At 49.7% G+C, this 19,192-nt stretch overlaps 1 protein-coding gene across 1 annotated transcript in view; it reads right to left on the bottom strand.

Annotated features, from left to right (window-relative positions):
• Positions 1-4,251: 4,251 nt before the first annotated feature.
• The window catches only part of LRRC74A (leucine rich repeat containing 74A), a 29,166-nt gene continuing 14,225 nt past the window's right edge, over positions 4,252-19,192 (bottom strand). The window contains exons 8-13 of the mRNA XM_058566875.1: positions 16,044-16,129; positions 15,384-15,578; positions 11,936-12,031; positions 9,334-9,480; positions 5,359-5,466; positions 4,252-4,362 (exon numbers count right to left, since the gene is read on the bottom strand). Coding sequence (XP_058422858.1) covers positions 4,252-4,362; positions 5,359-5,466; positions 9,334-9,480; positions 11,936-12,031; positions 15,384-15,578; positions 16,044-16,129 — 743 coding nt within the window. The remainder of the gene's footprint in view (positions 4,363-5,358; positions 5,467-9,333; positions 9,481-11,935; positions 12,032-15,383; positions 15,579-16,043; positions 16,130-19,192) is intronic.

Genomic DNA, 19,192 nt, shown 5'->3' with positions numbered 1-19,192 from the left:
GAGGGGGAGATTTTAGCTTCCCCATATCTCCATAATTCCCCCAAAGCTAGCCAAACAAAAAATATTTGATAAGAAAATTGCTGCCTTTTCACTTTTATGCAAAAGATGAATAAAAGCATCTTGAGAGCACTTTGCTGTTTTTATTGATGCATAACCTATATTCCATGACAAATTTTGATACTTCATGGTCTCGTTATCCTCAGGGTTCCACCCAGACACCAGTAGCTATTGGATGCTCGGTTATGGGCAGGGGACTTGACGGAGAATTTTATGGATTATAATAGACTTAAAAGACACAGCCCCTGACCTCAAGGGGATTCAGTTTATTTGGGGAGTTGGAGCAAAGACATCTACATGCCCTGACGTGTATGATCGATGTGAGTTTCAGCCCACAAACTCCTTACCGCATTTCTTTATTTTCTTTTCATCATCCTAATTTTAACTCTGAGCCCCTCTTCCACCCAATGAACAGAAATTCAACTTCAGGCTAAGACTTTGAATAAGGGAGGGAGAGGGGAACATATGGTGCACGGGAGGGGGAACATAAATTATTTCAAATGATGATTCTGCCACATGTGCAGAGAGGCCTCGGCATCACCTCCATCCTTGGTGAAGCCACGTGAAACCCGAGGGCTGGTGCCTTGAGTCCTGATGCTGTTCCAGCACTCTGCTGGTGCTCCAAAGCGTCAGTTCCTGGACACTCCCGACACTTACCCAGTTTCCAACCACTTGCTCCAAACAATTGCCAGGTGATTGCGTTCGTTCATTCCACAGGTATGTATTGAGCACCTACGGTGCGACAGGCGCCGTGCAGGTGCTGCAGAGATGCACGAGACAGCTCCTGCCCGTGTTTGTCCACAAAGACGACTGGTGAGGTTAATCAAAACCGTTTAAGGCACCCGTTCCCCACCTGCTGTTCTTGGCTATTCCTGCTCTTTCGCTGAGCTCCTCACGTCTCCCCAGTTTCCCAAGAAGTTTTAAAAAGAAACGCAGACAGCAGATCCCCAGGACAGACTGGGAAGCCTTAGTTTCAGCTGTCCCACTTTTCAGGTGGAACCATGGGGCTCCAAGGTCAGGGGGCCAGGTAGTGCCAGGCCACCACTAGATGCCAGGTCTCTGTCTCTCGTCCTGGCTTTCTCCACGTGACCCCTCTGCACCTGCTTCTAAAGGGCCCTGTCCTCATTTCCTGAGCATCTGTTCCCTCTGCCACGGCCTCCTGCACCTCACAGATCTCTCTCCTTGACACAGTTTACAATGACTATAATGACTGCTTTTGTGCACTGACCTCCCCACTGCTCTTTTCCTGCCTTCTAGCAACCCCACTGCATCCCCCATTTGTCTTCTGGGCTCTTAACGAGCCTGAGGGACGCGCCCCCTGGTGGTCCCTAGAACCAGGGCCGCTGCCTGGCCAAGGGCACACCAGCGGCCTAGAGACACGAGACCAAGCCAGACTTTATTCGCTCGCTCACAATCCTGGCCTCGGGGTTTGTCCACAGAGTTTCCAGCCAGCTCTCCGCCTCCTTCCTGCCACCATTTGACTTGCCAGGATTTCTCTGCCGCCAAGACTTCTTTCCAGACCAGACTTGTTGCTATGGCTTCACCATTTTCAAGAAGCTGGTTTGAAAGGTAAGCAGATAGCGCTGAGCACCAATTCAGCCTCCCGGCTGATCAACGAGCATGTTTAGACAGGCTCAAGTCCAAGTGAGACCTGTGTAAACCCACCCTCGTCCCGGCAGAGCGCTGAATGTGGATAAGGTTCAGGGTTGGCATGGGATGGAGCAGAGAGTTGGTTTACGTTGTTGGGAGGGGATTGGCAGTGGATTTAAGTTTTAGAACATGCACACGCTTTGACCCAGCAATTGCACTGAGCCCACTCCAGCGAGCCCACGTTAGAGAAATGCATGTGTGCAAACACTACATACAAAAGGATGTTGGTGACAGTATTATTTGTAGTAGCAAAACATTGGGAATAACTTAAATGTCCATAAAAATGAGATTAACTTATGAGACTTTGGTACTATAAGAAACCATATGGCAGTTAAAAGAGACCGATGGATCTCAATGTATTAACGTGGAAAGATCGCCAAGACATATGTAAGGCAAAGCAAGTTCAGAGGCACATGATAGTACGATTCCACTTATGATAAATAGGAAGCCCTGTGTGTGTGTGTCAGTGTGTGCATGGGGGGGGAGAGTAAAATAATACATAATAAAATACACGTGTACTCTGAGCCTACCACCTGCCAGATAGTGTTCTAAATGTTTTACAGACATTACTTCATTTAATCCTCAAAACCTCCTATGCCATGGGAACTATGATTAGACCCATAATACAGATGGGGAAACTGAGGGAGATTGGGTAACTTGCCTAAGGTTCCACAGGAGTGGAGCCAAGATTGGAACTCAGGTAGTCTGACCCCAGAGCCCATGTTTTTAACTATTACATCACACATACACTCACACACACACACTCACACACATACTTGATTGCGAGTCCATGGGAAAAGATATGGACGTGTGCACCTGAAATTGCTCCTGAGAGCACTCTGGGAGGCAGAGCAAACTGTCGCGGGGGCGGGGGGGGCGGGGCGGAGATAAAAGAAGACCTTCACTTTCTCCTTGCCATACTTCTGTGGATTTAGAATTTTTATAAGTAGATATTATTTGTAACAAAAAATGAACATAAAACATGCAACAATAAAAATTATAATTCTGTTCTTCAGTCACAACTAACAGAGCTTCAGTGTGTGATCTGAGGGCAACTTGAACTAGTAAAGTGGTGGTGTGTGATCTGAGGGGCAATTTGAGGTGCTCACAAGAGCCCCCTCCTGAGACTCGGGGACCCCGGCCCCAGTTCTGCCTCTCGATGGCCACGTGACTTCATCTGCAAAGCTAGAGGGTTTGCTGGACCCGGAACCTGGTCTCCTGACCTCTGCCTTGGGCACCTCCCACAGCATCCCAAAGCAAAGAGGGCCACGTTAGGAGGGCAAGTGGGGACATGGGAACAGAGGCACGTGAGCAGCATGAGAGAGAGCAGGCATGGCGAGGGGCGTGTGCGAGCCTGAGCCATCTGGGGCGGGCCTTGCTGGATGATAGCGTCAGTCCTGAGTGACACCACCATATGCCAGCCCCTTATGTGCGTTTTCCCCAGGTGATCCTTACAAAACACTCCTGGGTGCTGTGGTTATCACCCCATTCTAAAGATTTAGAGACTGAGAGCCCTGTGCACGGCCACACCATGACTAAGAGCAGGGTTTGCAGCCGGGTTAGTCTGTCTTTCCTGTTTGTGCTGTGGCTTCTCCACGTGAGAGACGCTGATCAAGGCACAGGACAGAGGCGTTGGGAGAAGACTGCAGGGCAGGCCCAGAGAGGGCCCTCCTGATGGAGCTCCTTAAGGACACTGCAAGTCACAAAGCCGCAGGGCTCAAGGGAGCCCCAACATGACCCGCTTGTGGTCAGCGAGGAGGGCTGGCACGGTGGAGGTGGCAGGTTATGGAACCACACAGACCTGGGTTCAAAGGCCACAGCTGCCCCTTCTGGCTGCAAGCACTTCACTTCTGTGCTCCCCTTCTCTAGGGCTCAGTCTCATCATATACAGCATGGGGGAGACGCTGTAGGGCCCTGTGAGAAGGCAGGCACCTGTGTCTGTTGGGGACTGGCAGAGCTCTTGGCACGTGGAAAGGGCTCAAGGGTGTTGGTTTCTGTTATTACTATTGTCAGAGTCCTTTCCTATCTTTTCAAGGAAGTCAGGCTGTCACAATCTGTGTCACTCCCTAAGCCACAGCAGAGCTGTGTGACCTGCGGTTCCCCAACGCTCCATGTTTCAGTCCTCTGTCCTCTTGACTGTGTTTATGTGACACCCCCTGCCTGAGTGGATACCCCCTCTTTGGGCTACCATGGTACCTGGCACTCACCGGCATTATCCCTCTCACACGCAGAGCCTAACCGTTTGCCCCCTTGTGTCACCTCCTATTTGGCCATGAGCACTGTGCCCCCAGAATCTGGCCCCGCAGCCAGCAGCAGCATATGGCTGAGGCTGAAGCTTTGTTAAGAGAGCAAATAGAAGGTGAGGAGGAGGGTAAACAGTGGGATCCAGGGCCTCGGGATCCAGGGCAAAGGAGCCATCTGCTGCAGGGTAGGTGAGACGGGGGAGGCCATGTCTAATAAAATGCAGACAGAGTGGCCCCCGGGGCTCAAGTCAGCCCGGCAGGGGCGCCTCACAGAGAATTGGGGGCCTGCACAGGGCAGAAGCTAGAGGGGGATTGGCCGCTGGGCTGACCTGAAGTTCACCATGCCTGTCTTCTCATCCAGCTTCTTTATCAGCTCCCTGACTTGGTACCGGTTTACGGGGACTTGGTTCTGCTGAGGAGGTGGATGGAACATGCCAGGTTAATGGAGCTCTCTGCTTACCGCCTCTCTAGGCCTCCCCACCACACACACACACACACACACACACACACACACACACACACACCCCTACTAGTGCCTCTCTCCTCTTGGGACTACAGATGACAATTGAGAGGACACAAAATCCTGGTCGTGAGGAAACTGAATCCACCACATGCAGGGGCAGGAAGAAGCCCTCTGCCCAGGAGTCGTGGCCCAGACTCTAGAGGGTCTCCTTTTTCTGGGGAACAATAGGGGTGATGAAGATCTGGGTGATGAAGATCAGGTGAAGCGGGCGGCCCCCGGGATGGACAGGAACTCTCCTTCACAGCATGGGAAGTTCATTCATACCTCTCTGCTGCCAGGTCCTGGCCAGCCCTCCTCACCACGGGCGGGGACTGAGTGTTTTACCTACCCCGCCTGGGCCCCAGGAGAACCTCCCCTCCTCAGTCCTATTCCTGCCAGGCCCAGCTCCTTCCTAGGGCTGCTCTGCTGATGGACCTCTCCAAGTCTGCATTTCAGGGGGCCCTGAGCACCCTCATCACCTTGGGGGGCGGGGTGTGGGATTTCAGGCAAGATGATAGGGCCAAAGGGGAAAATACAGGGGCTTTGGGATGTGGCCTCTTCTCCACTCCATCTTCGTGTCTGCCCAGTAGCCAAACGCAATAGGAGACAGACCTCTAAGATGAAGAGTGTGAGTCTTCATGTGGCATCTTGGGTCCTCAGTGGTGTCAAGCCTACATCACAGAGAATGACTTCAGCAGGGTGTCGAGGGAGGTCTTAGCTTTCCCTCTGGGCCTAGATAAATGAGGTAGATACCTGGCTTCTCACAGCCAATTCCAGGAAGCTCTATGAAGTTCTTACACTTTGTCTCTGCCTGCCTGCCTGCCTGCCTCTCTCTCTCTCTCTCTCTCTCTCTCTCTCACACACACACACACACACAGTGCCTACAGCCACTAGGGATCAGCATACCTGTATCATAGCTTTCCGGAACTCGCCCACAGGCATTGTCATCATTCCAGTAGGGTTCAGGCTCTTGAAGAAGTCCATGACCGTGATTTTGTGCTGGTCTGCATAGCTCTGGGAGAGGCAGGGACACCAGGAGCAGACACTTGACCTTATCACGTCTGTAACAACACCCCTCTCCCTCCCGCCAAAGGTGGCCAGAGGTACCAGAGCCAGCTGGCGGAGGGGAGGTGTGAGAAGGCAGACTCAGGGGCTTAAGATCAAGAGTCCTTCATAGACTGAGGCCTGGCAAAACTGCAGACCATGATGGTTCTGGTGTGTTGCCCAGTTTCTGGAGCAGGATCTCCACGCCGCTCCAAAGGTGGGAGGATTGGAGTCGATGGGAAGAGGGCAGGTGATCCTATTTACGTGTATTATTTAGTTTTGAAATTGCCTCTGCTAAAACTAGTGTGGATGGTGCACTGTGGCTGACGGGGGGGCCGTTGTTAACTCAGAGACCAAAACAGCAAACCACTATGTAGTGCGACAGGGCTCTTGGGATCACAGAATTCTCATCATTTCACACAAATGCTTATGCAGAGATGTACGGTGTTAGAGTATTTTAAAAATAATATCTCATTGTTTTCATTTCAAAAATACTACTTACTCACATTGTAAGGTAATTTTAGATTAGTAGAAAGAAGTAAATGAAAACTAACCCATGAATCCAATCCCACCATCCAGAGGTAACATCTGGATGTGTATCCTTTTATCTATCTATCTATCTATCTATCTATCTATCTATCTATCATCTATCTACCTAACATCCATCTATTGATCGATCCATCCCTCCATCCATCCGTCACCTTTCTACTGTACATACTGTTGTATAAAATGCACTGTACTAATACATTGTGATCACCTTTTCAATATCATTAAGATATTCTTTTGGGGTCTTCTTTTAGTATCTCAAAAGGCCCCGGGGGGGCCCAGCTGCATTGATGATAGCCCTGCATTCATCCTGCTCATGGAGGAATTCCTCAGGGATCCGTCCTTGGTCCCCTGTTCTTCTTTCCCCACACTTTCCTCTCTGGTATGCACTGCCTCTCCCCCCCCAGGGGGTCAGTTCTGCATCCTCAACAGCTGCTCACACGTCCGTGATGACACCCTCCTGGCCCCTCAACCCAACACATCCAAAGGGAGTGTCAGTCAGCTCAGTTCTGCAGGCTGTGGCTGTGGCAGATGCCATGGGTGTGCCCTCAGTGCCCACCCCAGTTCCTTCATAGCACTCCTCTCTATAATGCAGGCGCCAGAATGCTACAAATCGACATTCCCCAAACCTCTTGCAGCTAGGGGTCGGAATGGGCTGGGTTTCACCAAGCACCTGTGTGAGAGGTCTGATCTGGAGACAGCAGGCCTTGGGAAGATGTGGGAGCGGCTTCCTGATTCAGCAGGTGATTCCTGATCGGGCAGGAGCAGCCGCTATCCTGGCAACCTAGTCAGGGTGTTTGGGGAGCCATTTCTGGAACCTAAACCAAGAGTCTGTTTCTTCAGCCCTCCCAATGTTTCTGTGGTCTGTCTCTGGTAATATGTCCCTCTTTGCTTAATCCAGCTAGAGTGGATTCTGTGGTCAGCAACTAAGAGCCTTGACCAGTAAAAGGGCCCCTTATTTTGGTAGGCGCTATTGATAAGACCCAACGCAGCTCCTGCCCTGGAGGACTCAGTCTTGTGGTGAGAGGGTAAAGCAGAGGGCTGTGGGAGCATATGGCAAGGGCATTTACTCCTGACCGGGGAATCTGAGACAGGTTGCCCAAGGACGTGACACATGAGTAGAGACCTAGAGAATCAGTAGGAATGAGTGAGACAGAGGGCGGGAGGAAGGGTGCTCCTGGCAGACAGAGCTGCGTGTGCACAGGCCTGGAGTAAAGAAAACCAATGCAGAGAAGGACAGGGAGGAATCCAGTGGGGCTGAAATGTGGAGAACGAGGCGGGAGCATGGGGAGGGCTGGGGCTGGAGAGAGAGGTGGGGCCAGGAGGTGGCCCCCTTTACCTGTCTGGACTTCCCTACCTCTGAATGATACCATCTTTCTTTTAGTCCCTTGGACTTGAAATTTTGGAGTTATCTTTGGCTCCCTCCCATCCCCACAGACCTCCCTTCTCCCAACACACACACACACACACACCACACAAACAGACACACCATTCATCAAGTTCTGGAGATGCTCCATAATGATATCTCCTACATCTGTCCCTCCACTTCCAGTGTCATTCTCAGCCAAGTTATTATTCCACATCTAGAATACACTATTGTGTCCTTATTGGTTTTCCCACTCTCATCTTGACCTGCTTCAGTTCATTTCCCTCTCCACTGCCTGAAAAATCATCCCTGGTTCCTGCTGGATCCACATCACACCCACTGCTCAACTCACGCTATCTCCTTACTCCCTACGGAATCAACCTTGAACCCTGAGCCTGAAATCTGAGGACTGTCCCATCCAGCCACAGCCTCCCTTTTCAGCCTTGACTTCCAGGCTTCCCGATGAGCCTGGAGCCACACGGTGGTTCTTCTACAGGAGCCACGTGGTTCTGTTCCCATCCCCAGACACACTGCATGCAGTCCCAACTCTGCTCCTTTGCTGGTGGGAGTCCTCTTCCCAGAAGGCCCTCCCTGGCGCTGTTGCTCCCCTGAATCCTTTCTGCTCTTTAAGACCCTTGCCCAACCCCATCTCTGCCAGGAAGTATCCTTTTCTGTCATCCCAATCCTACAGAGACCTCTAATTTGGATTCTGATTATATTTGCTGCCTTTGTCACTTATTTATTATTTATCATATGACAGTTTCCATTAGAAATTACAGATTTGATCTATCCTCCCAGCCAGATTCTTGGCCCCCTGGGAGGAAGGGCTATGTTTTACATTACATGTCTGGTTTGGTCTCTTCTCTGAGATTCCTTTTCTGTGCTATTTTAAATCAACAGCATCACTTTGCATCAGATAAGTCCATTCCTGTTCCCTGGAGCATCCTGATCCTCTTGCAATACAGGTTTCCCCCTTGGTCCCATCTGACGCCATCTGACTCATAAAGATACTTGATGTCCCTTTGCCTTCTAGAACTTTTCACACAACAATAATTTTCATGCAAGAGCTCTTCTATTTAGCCCTGGAAACTAAGGCACAGAGCAGACCCACCAGGGGCAGGAAGCAGCCCCAGGGCTACACACCCTGTAGAACCCACATTTGCATGGCACCATCCCTGCTCCTGCTTCCCCAGGTAGCAACTTGTCTGCATCCAGCAGCAGCCCCGTCACCTCCCACTCAAGGCGAGAGCCAGCAGTGGAAACACCAGACCCGTGGCTGGTGGCTGCCCTGTGAGGCGATCAGACCCGAGGGGTTCTAACATCCTTTCCAGCTCTAACATTCTCTGAGTTTTTATTTCCACCATTTTATCTGCCCCCTGGGATTGCTGGAAACCATCTGAGGAAACACTTGAGCCAGGAGCAGGTTATCACCGGATATAAAGGACGTGAGGGTCCCTCTTTAGCTGAAGTCACCAAATGGCCATCCTGACCACAGGGGTATCTTGGCATCCTTACCAGCTACTGGAAAGAGCACATGTTTATTGGGTGCTTATCATATGCCAGGCATTGTTCTAAGCACTTCACGTGTATTATAGAATTTAATCGTCACAACAGCCCTGTGGGGTGGATACTATTATTATGCCCGTTTTACAGATGAAGAGACTGAGGCACAGAGGGCTTTCGTGGTCTGCCTCTGGTGGTACACGAGCAAGTGGAGGGGTCTGGCTGGTAGAAACCATCCTGTCCCAAGCCCCTCCCATTTCAGCCAGGTCTGGATCCCTGAGGGATCCAGAGTCCACAGGGAATATTCCATGTCTGGGGCATTCCTTGTCAGAGAGGATTGTGCAGCCACTTTGGGGGAGGGGAAGTCTGGGTAGCTGATTTGGAGCCAAAGGTCAGCTTTCTCCAGGGCCCCTGGGGCTCACCTGGATCAGTTTCAGGGGGTTCATCCACAGGAAGAGGGTTTTCTTGGCAGAGAGGCCTTGCACTGCCTTGTACACCACGTCCAGCTGGGGGTGGACGGCACACACCCCATCCAATGTTTTCACGAACTGCTCGGACACCAGCACATTCTGAGGCAGGGAGAGAGGGGACCCATCACGAGGAGGGCACCACCATCGTGCCGTCTCCTGCCCAGACCAGCGGGTCACCGAGCTAAAGTCAGAGTGTTCTGTTTTTCCCAGTTTGTCTCGCGTTGCTGCTCCTAGACTGGACGGTTCACGTTTCTTACAGCTTGTGACTTGACCTGTAAGTTTCCTACGCAATTTCAGTCAAACGTTCTAGTCAGGTGCTGGTGGCTCGTCACATACTGTCAGCTCAGCTCTGCTCTCAGATGGCGAGCATAGGTGTCTGTGTGTGACAGATGAGACGCAGCTATGGGGGTTGCGAGATCCCTCATTCCAACCACCCTGTCACGGCTCAAAATGCATGGGAACCCCCCTTTTGGAAGGGCCCTCGGAGTTGGGTTACAGGCCGCAGGAGAAAATGTGTTCTGTTAAATCGTGTTTGACCAAACTTGGCCTCCACTGGTCTGATCAATCTGCTTTATTCCTCGGATGTGGTTCTGAGTATCTTTTGCCTTTTCAAAGAATTGAACCCATCCTTAAGGGCTGAAGACTTACTCCCTCCCCTTTGGAGATATTCTAGAAAAAGTTCTAGAAGGATCTACAATAAAGGAATTCCAACACCATTTAGAATTATGGCAGCGTGGTTGACAAAAGGGAAGGAAAAGGCTAATGCAGACCTATTTGTTCTGATAGGCTTGTTAAGGGGCAATGTGACCCCAGCTCATGGGTGTGTATGCCATCTAGGGCCTAAACAGCACCATTTCTAACATTCCCTCAGACACACCCAGGAAGCACCTGGGTCCATACTTCCAGCCGCATCGCGGGGGAAAAAGCCAAGTGCTAACAAAACCTGGACCTGTGGCTGAGACTCGTGACAGGGCGCGATGGGGGCTGACGCAGCATTGTGGGGTGCCAGGTCAGAGCTGTAGGATGAGGGCAGAGAGAGGGCCTCCGAGGAGAAGGACCAGGGACACAAGGAGGGGCCTGGGGCAGAGAGAGAGGGTCAGGGGACAAAGGGAGAAGAAAATCTGATATGTGTTTTTATAATGTTTTATAATCTGTGGCAAATATAAGTCCAGATTTTACTTCTTATTCAGTTCCACAGAGCTGATATTCATCAGCTTTAAATATTCAAATATCGTCACTGATATAATTGCAAGACATTAAAATCTTAGCAAAACATCATATTTGTGCGGCATTAAAGAAGTGTTAAAAGGACTTTGCCTTTGTAGAACTCTAGAGTAGGAGACAGAAGCCCTGGGTTTACTCCTTGCTGTGTTTCTCACTTGCTGTGTAGTCCTGAGCAAGTGATCTAACCACTCTGTTTCAGTTTCCTTATATGTAAAATGGGAAAATGAGGAAAAGTACCTGTTATGGGTTGAATTGTGTCCCCACAAAAAAGATGTTGAGGTCCTAACCCCCCGTATTTGTGAATGTGACCTTATTCGGAAATAGGGTCTTTGCAGATGATCAAGTTAAAATGAGGTCATTGGGGTGGGCTCTAATCTGATATGACTGGTGTTCATATAAAAAGGGGATATTTGGACACAGAGACAGACATGCACGTAGGGACAACACCATCTGAAGCTGAAGGCAGAGACTGGGGTGATGCTTCTACAAGCCGAGGAAAGCCCAAGATTGCCAGCAACTACCAGAAGCGAGGAGAGAGGCAGGCAACAGATTCTTCCTCGCAGTCCTCTGAAGGAACCAGCCCTGCTGACACCTTGATCTGGGACTTCTAGCTTCCAGAACTCTGACACAATAAATTTCTATTGTTTATGCCACCCGGTTTGTGGTACTTTGCTACGGCAGCCCTGGGACATGAATGCACTCTACCTACCTTCCAGAGTAGGATCCAATGAGCTGGGGTATATGAAATCACTTTGGGGTAAAAAGAGATTATAGAATGGTAGACAAGCACAGGATATTGTTACTACCAGCTACCACCTCCCGAGTGATTCAGGCAAGGGCACCCTTGGGCTCTCCTCCTCCATCCAGGGAATTTTAGCCTCAAATACTACTCTGAGTAGGCCAAGCCATAAAATGAAAATTCAAGTTGGTACATTTTAATACACAGATTCTAAAAATCCTGTGACTCTGGAACCATTCTGGGACCAGGGCCATCCATCAGCAAAGCTGACAGTAAACGAATTCTGTTCCGGGGTCCTCCTGCCTTAGTTTCTGGTATTTCCTTACCTCTTGCTCAGGCTCCCTCTCAGGTGTTCAGGTCCTGGGTTCCCAGGATCTGGTAATGATTTCACACCGGGATGTTATTGACTGAATGGCTCCTCTTACTGAAAGGACCCTGGAGGGCAGAGCGGTACTCCTAAAGGAGTGACCTTTTCATGGAGCATTTATGTGAGGGCCTCTGAGGGACAGAGCTGTTGGCACCTGCTGACCCAGAGTGGCCATGGTAACTGGCTTGCTCCCTGGGAAGAGCAACTACCATTTGATCACTCACGGAAATGTCGAGGTCTTCCATCCTGGATTTGGGGTTCCTCTTGATGGACAAGATAAGTAAAACAGCCCCTTCCATACTCATAGGGTTCAGAAAAAGCTGTGGTAGGAGGGGAGAGACAAGAGGAGGCTGAGATGGGGACAGAAGAGGCTGGCTCAGAGCACGGCTTCCATTGCTTCCCATCAAATCACAATCTATGTCTTCCTCCCAGACTTCTTTGTAAGCACCTGTCTCCGTCTGTCTGTTTGTCCATCCATCCATCCACCTGTCCATCTCACTACTCATCCGTCCATCCATCCACCCATTCATCCATCCATCCATCCACCCACCCACCCACCCATTCATCCATCCATCCATCCACCTATCCACCTGTCCATCTCACCACTCATCCATTCATCCATCCATCCATCCGTCCACCCATCATCCATCCATCCACCTGTCCATTTCACTACTCATCCTTCCATCCATCCATCCACCTACCCACCTGTCCATCTCACCACTTATCCACTCATCCACTCATCCATTCATCCATCCATCCATCCATCCATCCACCTATCCACCTGTCCATCTCGCCACTTATCCACTCATCCATCCATCCATCCAACAAACATTTATTGGGGGCCTGCCATTTGCCAGTTATTGGGTTAAGTGCTGAGGGATGTGCAGGCAGACATGACAAGGTCTCTGCCCTCAGGTAGCTTATGCTGTAGAGAGGGACACAGGCAAACAAGTAAATGGCATCAGAAGTGCAATGATGGCAATGACAGAGGTACACACTGGTACCCCAGCAGCAAGGAAAGGAGCACCTAGCACAGTGGAGGGACACTTGCGCTAAGCCTTGCAGGACGAATGGGGATTAGTCAGATCTGAAGAAGAGGGGACAGGACCAGGGGAGGGAATAAGATGCACCGAAGGAGACAAGGGTAGGCAAGTGCGAAGATGCATAGGTGCTTAGGCAACTGCAGACGTTTTGTGAGCAGGAGCAGAGAGAACGCGCCCACAGAGCTGTGATGGGCCAGATCACACAGGACCTTGTGGGCTTAGCTAAGTACTCAGGGCATTACCCCAACAGTGCTGGGAGCCACTGGAGCGTGGTGTAGAGCAGGAGGCGTGGCGCCCAGCGGCTCTGCTTACTAGCTTTTTGGCCTTGCGTTAATTCCCAGACACCTACATGCCTAGGAATGCTCTGAGGATTCAATAAATCAATTCAAGCAAAGTATTCAAAATAGCCCTTGGAAGCAGCCAGTGAATGTCAGTGATTATTCTTGAAGGCTTTCAGCGAGTGGTTTCCTGATGAGGCAGGCCAAAGATTTTATTGAGTCTCACTGTGTGTCAGCATCTGCTGTGTCCTGGGCTCGGATGTTCTCCAGTGAGAAAAGAGCCTGGAGTCCTGCCCTCAGGGGGCTTAGCGTCTAGAGTCCTTTGCTTGACTCATTTCCCAGGGGAATCCCTTATGTTTCTAAGATTAGGGAAAAGAGGGCTGGGACTGGATGTGGAGAAGCATAGATAATTCCAGTGGCAAAATGGATGTGGCCTCCACCTATGGCCAAACTAAGAGTTACATTTTAAGCTTTTTTTCTTTCACTTTTAAAACATTTTCAAAAATTAAAATATATTCGTTACACACGCTCATTGGAGAAAAAATTTTAAAGAGGCAGAAAAAATGTTAGTCCCCCCCAACCAGAGAAAACTCCTATTGTCATTTCACTGAGGCAACTTTTTAGTCTTTTAAAATTCAGGTTCTCTGAACTGCCCTTGGTTCACTGGCCACCGAGGCTGAATCTTTCATAGGCTGGGTCAGTCTCCCTTCTCTGAGGTACACTTGGTCCCACTGCGGCCAGGCCGGACGCGCAGCTCTCCCAGTCCCTAGATGGCCGTCTGGTCTGGTCTGCAGTCACCATGCTGCCTCCACTGGTAGGAATCTGACTTCCTCTTGTCACCTTCGCAGCTCTAAGGTGGACGTCCTCTCAGATGGCAGCTCATCTTGACAGATTCCTAACTCCCGTGCTTCTTCCACCAGTGCCCCACATCTGTGGTCCCCCCTGAGCCGCCCCCACATCTTGAGGGAGTCAGAGTTGCAGTGGAAAACCGGGTAGAGCCGGCTCCCCTCTGCCTCTTGCCAGCTGTGTGGCCTGAGCAAGTCACACGGCCTCCGTTTTCTCACCTGACAAGTGGGGCTAATGGAGCCTACCTGGAGGGTTGGGCTATGCGTAAGGAGGCAAATCACTTGATACGGGACCTGGCTCATGGTAGGAGCCCCAGAAAGGGGAACTATTAATAGGAGTCCCCATCTCTCATCTGTTTTACGACTGCCCAGAAGCTTCTATGTTATAAATTAGCATCTATAAGCAAATTAATTTAAACTGAAATAGGTATTCATTTATTCATTTAATAAATATTCACGGAGCATCTACTATACACCCAGGGCTAGGTACAACGGGTACAATAATGGGCAAAACCAGACACAGTTTTTGTTCTCATGCAGCTTTCACACTAGTGGGGGACAGAGTGTCAAAGTCACTCAAATGAGGGTGTAAGGAAGAACTGCAGCAAGTTCTGCAGGAGGGGGTGAATGGGGTTCCGAGGACTCTGGCGGGGTCCCCTGAGGATTGCTGCTCAAGCTGCACTGGGAGGCACAGCGGCAATTAAGGCAAATGGAGGGGAGCAGAGGGGCCAAGGCACTGCAGGCCTCCCGCAGCCTAAGCAGACCCTGCAGCAGGAGGAAGGGAGATGAAAGACCCTGAGGCCCGCCTCGGCGGGAGAGTGAGGGAGAGCTGGCGGTAAACCGAGGAGGGAGAAGTCCACAGGGATGAGAGAACTGGATTTGAGCAACAGGAGGCCACAGGGGGTCTAAGCTGGAGAAGAGTAGATGGGGGCTGGGGGCGGAAGTCAGGTTTATGCTCAAAAAGTACACTCAGGAGAAGTGCCTGGAGGAGGCCCAGATGGGAGGAAGGAAGGCGGGTTAGGAGGCGACTACTGTGCACCAGGTGAGAGCGGAGGGTGACGTTGGGTTTACAGCAGAGAGACAGTCAAGAACATATACACATGTGAAGCACAAGGTAGATTTTCCCAGTGATTCACTCCAGCAATATCCAGCCCCATCACCCTGCTGCCCACACCCAACATACATGGATACACACATGGATGCACACATGCACAGACGCATGGACACACACAGATGCACACACATGGATACACAGACACACACAGATGCAGGGGCACACATACAGATGTACAGACACATGGACACACAGATACACACAAGGATGCATGGACACAGACACACACATGGATGGACAGACACACACTGATGCACAGATGCACATACAGGCACAGATACACACACACAGACACATGGACACACACACAGACACATGGACACACGGACACACACATACATACATGGATGCACGCATAAATGGCCCGTTTACAGCTTAGGTGAAGACTTTACCTTCAGAACTTTGAGGCTCTCATTGAACTCCAGTCCTTTGCTGATTTTGGAGGCTCCTTCATTGCTGATGTTGTTGCTGCTAACATCTAGGTAGGCCAGGGAGTTGTTGAGTCTGAGGACCTCCCCTAGGGCCGTAGCCCCCTCATTCTCCAAGCCGTTCATGGAGAGATTCAGTTTCTTCAGGGTCACATTGGCCTCCAGGAAGAAGGGAGAACAGCACCAGCATCAAGGTTGCATGTGACTCATCCAGGAAACGGCCCTATTTCTGGCCCCTGCTGGCACCCAGATGGGGAGCTCAGCGGGCCCCGGGAAAGAGGGTTCTGCCAGATCTTTCCAAACCCCTCCGAGCTGGGCTCAGAGTCTCAAGCACTCTTGAGACTCATTTCCTTTGGGTTCTGGTCATTCCCTACACAATAATTAAACTGCTTTCTTGAAGTAGCCCCAAAGATGCCACCTAGGCCCTGGCACGGTGAATTTACCTAGGTAGGATTGATACTATAGAATGATGTGCACCCAGGAATGGTGGGAGGGAGACTAAAATGCGAAGAGCACTTGATGAGAGCTCAGTATGCCCTCATCAGTGGTGACCATGGAGAAGAGGCTCAAGATGGCGGCCATCCTCATCCGGGCTCAACACACCACTCCCAGAGAGCACCTTACCCGGAGACCATTGCACAAAGCCACAGCTCCCCGTGCGTGGAAGTGATTCCAGCTCAGATCCAGCGAGCGGAGCCCTACATTGAAAGCTGGGGGAGGAAGGAAGTCAGTTTAGCATCCCCTACATCCTGGAGAAGTCACTCTCAGAGTTGGCAGATATCCATGATGTTGGGGATAAAGATCGCTCAATACTCATGCAAAGTAAAACACTGAGGTCACGTTTTTTCAGTTACTCACTTAGAAACCTGTAAGATGATTCCCAATGCTGGCAACAATGTAGTAAAATAATCATACTCATATATTGCAGGTGGCGAGCAAATTGGTATAATCTATTTGGCAAATAGTATCTTGTCACGGATATTTTCCTATAAAATGTGTATACCCTGTCACACAGCTATGTCACCTCTGAGATTCTTCCTAAGGAGACAGGATAGGATATGAGAAGGGCTACATGCTTGCAGATGTTTACCATGACATCACTTGTAAAAGTAAGGTTTGTGACCCACAGGGGAAGGGTAAAGTATATCATAAATATCCATCTGGTGGAATATTACCCAACCATCAAAATAGATGGAGATAGCATGGATAACACAGGTTGTATTTACACAGGGAGGCTGTGATGGGCATGACATATCACGTGACATGATGCCTCTTTCGTGGAGACCTATGGGAGCAGTGGCGGCTCCAGAATTTCTATCCAGGAGAGCTTTGGGGACACAACCAGTTGGAAGTGGGGAGGCGTCAGGCTCGTCTAGAAGCTTGGTTTGCACAGTAATTGCACTTTTTTTTTAAACTTAAACGTGCTTTGCTTACATGCTACATACGGTTGGGAAAACATCCTATTTAAACATTATCATTGTCACTTTTTATTTGGGGAATGCAGATGTGTGAGGACACCATTGGAAGGAGAGTAAAACACTCTTGAAGGTTTACTAATGGGAGGAATCGCCTTCAGTCCTCAGGCCCAGGAAAATGTCTTACTGTATTTTATTTTTTTTTATTTTTTATTTATTTATTTTTTTTTTGGTGAGGAGATCAGCCCTGTGCTAACATCTGCCAATCCTCCTCTTTTTTTTTTTTTTGCTGAGGAAGACGGCCCTGGGCTAACATCCATGCCCATCCTCCTCCACTTTATATGGGACGCCGCCACAGCATGGCTTGCCAAGCAGTGCGTCGGTGCGCGCCCGGGATCCGAACCAGCGAACCCCGGGCCGCCGCAGCGGAGCGCGCGCACTTAACCGCTTGCGCCACCGGGCCGGCCCCTGTATTTTATTTTTTATGGACAGTGCACTGGGTACTGATGTGTCTCTCTCTCCGTCAACCACCAGGACATACTTTGAGTGTACAATGCCTTGTATTATTTTGAGAACAAACCCTCTCCTGCCTTCCTTCTCTCTCTCCCTTCTCCTCTCTCTCATTCTCCTCTTACCCTTATTTCCTCTTCTCTGCCAATTCGCTCACTTATGTTATACCCTACACACCTGCATCTTTTATATGGCTACAGAATTTAAATTTTAATTCTGATCTCACCACTCACTTGCTGTGTGACCTTGGGCAGGCTGCTTATCCTTCCCCTACTTCTGTTTTCTTATCTGTAAAATGGAGATATTAACCTGCACAAGGTTTTGGTGAGGATTGATGTAAAATCCCTAGCATGATGCCTGTCACAGAGCAATCACTTAATATTTGGTAGCTTTAATAATAATAATAAACAATTAAATATTTTAATATTAATATTAATGTTTTTATTGAAGAAACGTTTTAAAAGATGCATGTATGGTATGATGATAACCATACTAAAACAGAATGTAGTCTGTCTCACTTTAAATTTATGACAGTTTTCCAACGGAGACTAAACTGCCCAACAATTCTTGCACACTTTGTTCCTCCCTTCCTAAATGGTATTTTATACCTTCTCCCCTCTCCTCAAACCTATCAGCCTGTACCCCACTCTCAGCTGAAGATCTTGCCTCACTGAGAAAATGGCAGCGATGAGATGGGAGAGCTCCATCCTCCCAGCATGAAATCTACCCCACCTGCACCTGCCCCCCCCCCACCCCCCGCTCTCGGCCTCCTCCCTCTTTCAATGAACAAACAGGTCCCGACTGCTCTCTGAGGAGACCCCTCCATCTTTGTTCTGGTTGCCATTGCCTCCAGCCTTTTCAGGGACTTTGCTCCTATAATTATCTCCTCCTCCTTCTGCATCATCAGTTTCTTCCTCTTTTCTTCCTATCAGCATTTTCCATCCTTAAAAACTCCCGGACTCCATGTCACCTGTCTTTCTGTCCCAGCCTCATCTCAGCGGAGCTTCAGGACTTGTCTAAGTTGCTGTCTCCACTTCTTTGCATCCCATTTTCAACTCAACTCACTCCTGTCGGGGTTCCGTACTCGCTCACTTCACTAACACAGCACATGTCAAGATCACCAATTATCTCCATGTTGCCAAGTCTGTGGTCACTTTTCTGTCCTCATCTTATTTGACTTCTAAGCAGCATTTGACCCAGTGGACCACTTCCCCCTTCTTGAAATACTCCCTTACATGGCTCCTTGATGCCTCACTTTCCCTCCTATTTGACTGACCACCCCTTCTCAGACTCCTCCTCCCCCTCTGTGACACCTAAAAATGTTGCAGTGACCCAGGGGTTAGTGCCATGGCCACCTACTCAACTCTACACTCCTTGCCTCGATGATCTCATCTTGTCCCATGGTTTTAAATACATCTACATGCCTGTGACTCCCAAATGTGTATCTCCAGTCCTGACCTGTTCATCAAGCTCGAAACTTGTATAGCAAACTGCCTACCTGACATCGTAGGTGTCAAATGAGCATCGCAAACATTACGTGGCCAAAATGGAAATCTCGATGCCTAACTCCTCATGCTCTATACCTGTGACTCCGAGTTTTCCCCGTCTAAGTAAGTGACACCACCATCCAACCAGTAACTGAAACAAAATAACCATGAGTCTATCTGAATCTCTCCCTCTCCCTCATTCTTCCCATCAGCAAGTCCTTTTGGTTTTACTTCCAAAATATATTGTGAATCCATCCATTCTTCTCTCCCACCACCTCCTCCCTTAGCTCAAGCTATTATCCTGTCTTGCCCAGTCTACCGCACTAGCCTCCTAATTGGCTTCCCTTCTTCCATTCTTGTT

This window comes from Diceros bicornis, chromosome 24 (genome assembly GCF_020826845.1).
Source record: "Diceros bicornis minor isolate mBicDic1 chromosome 24, mDicBic1.mat.cur, whole genome shotgun sequence".
NCBI classification, from domain to species: domain Eukaryota; kingdom Metazoa; phylum Chordata; class Mammalia; order Perissodactyla; family Rhinocerotidae; genus Diceros; species Diceros bicornis.
Note: the sequence above shows the minus strand (reverse complement) of the source record. Positions and strands in the feature narration are given on the sequence as shown.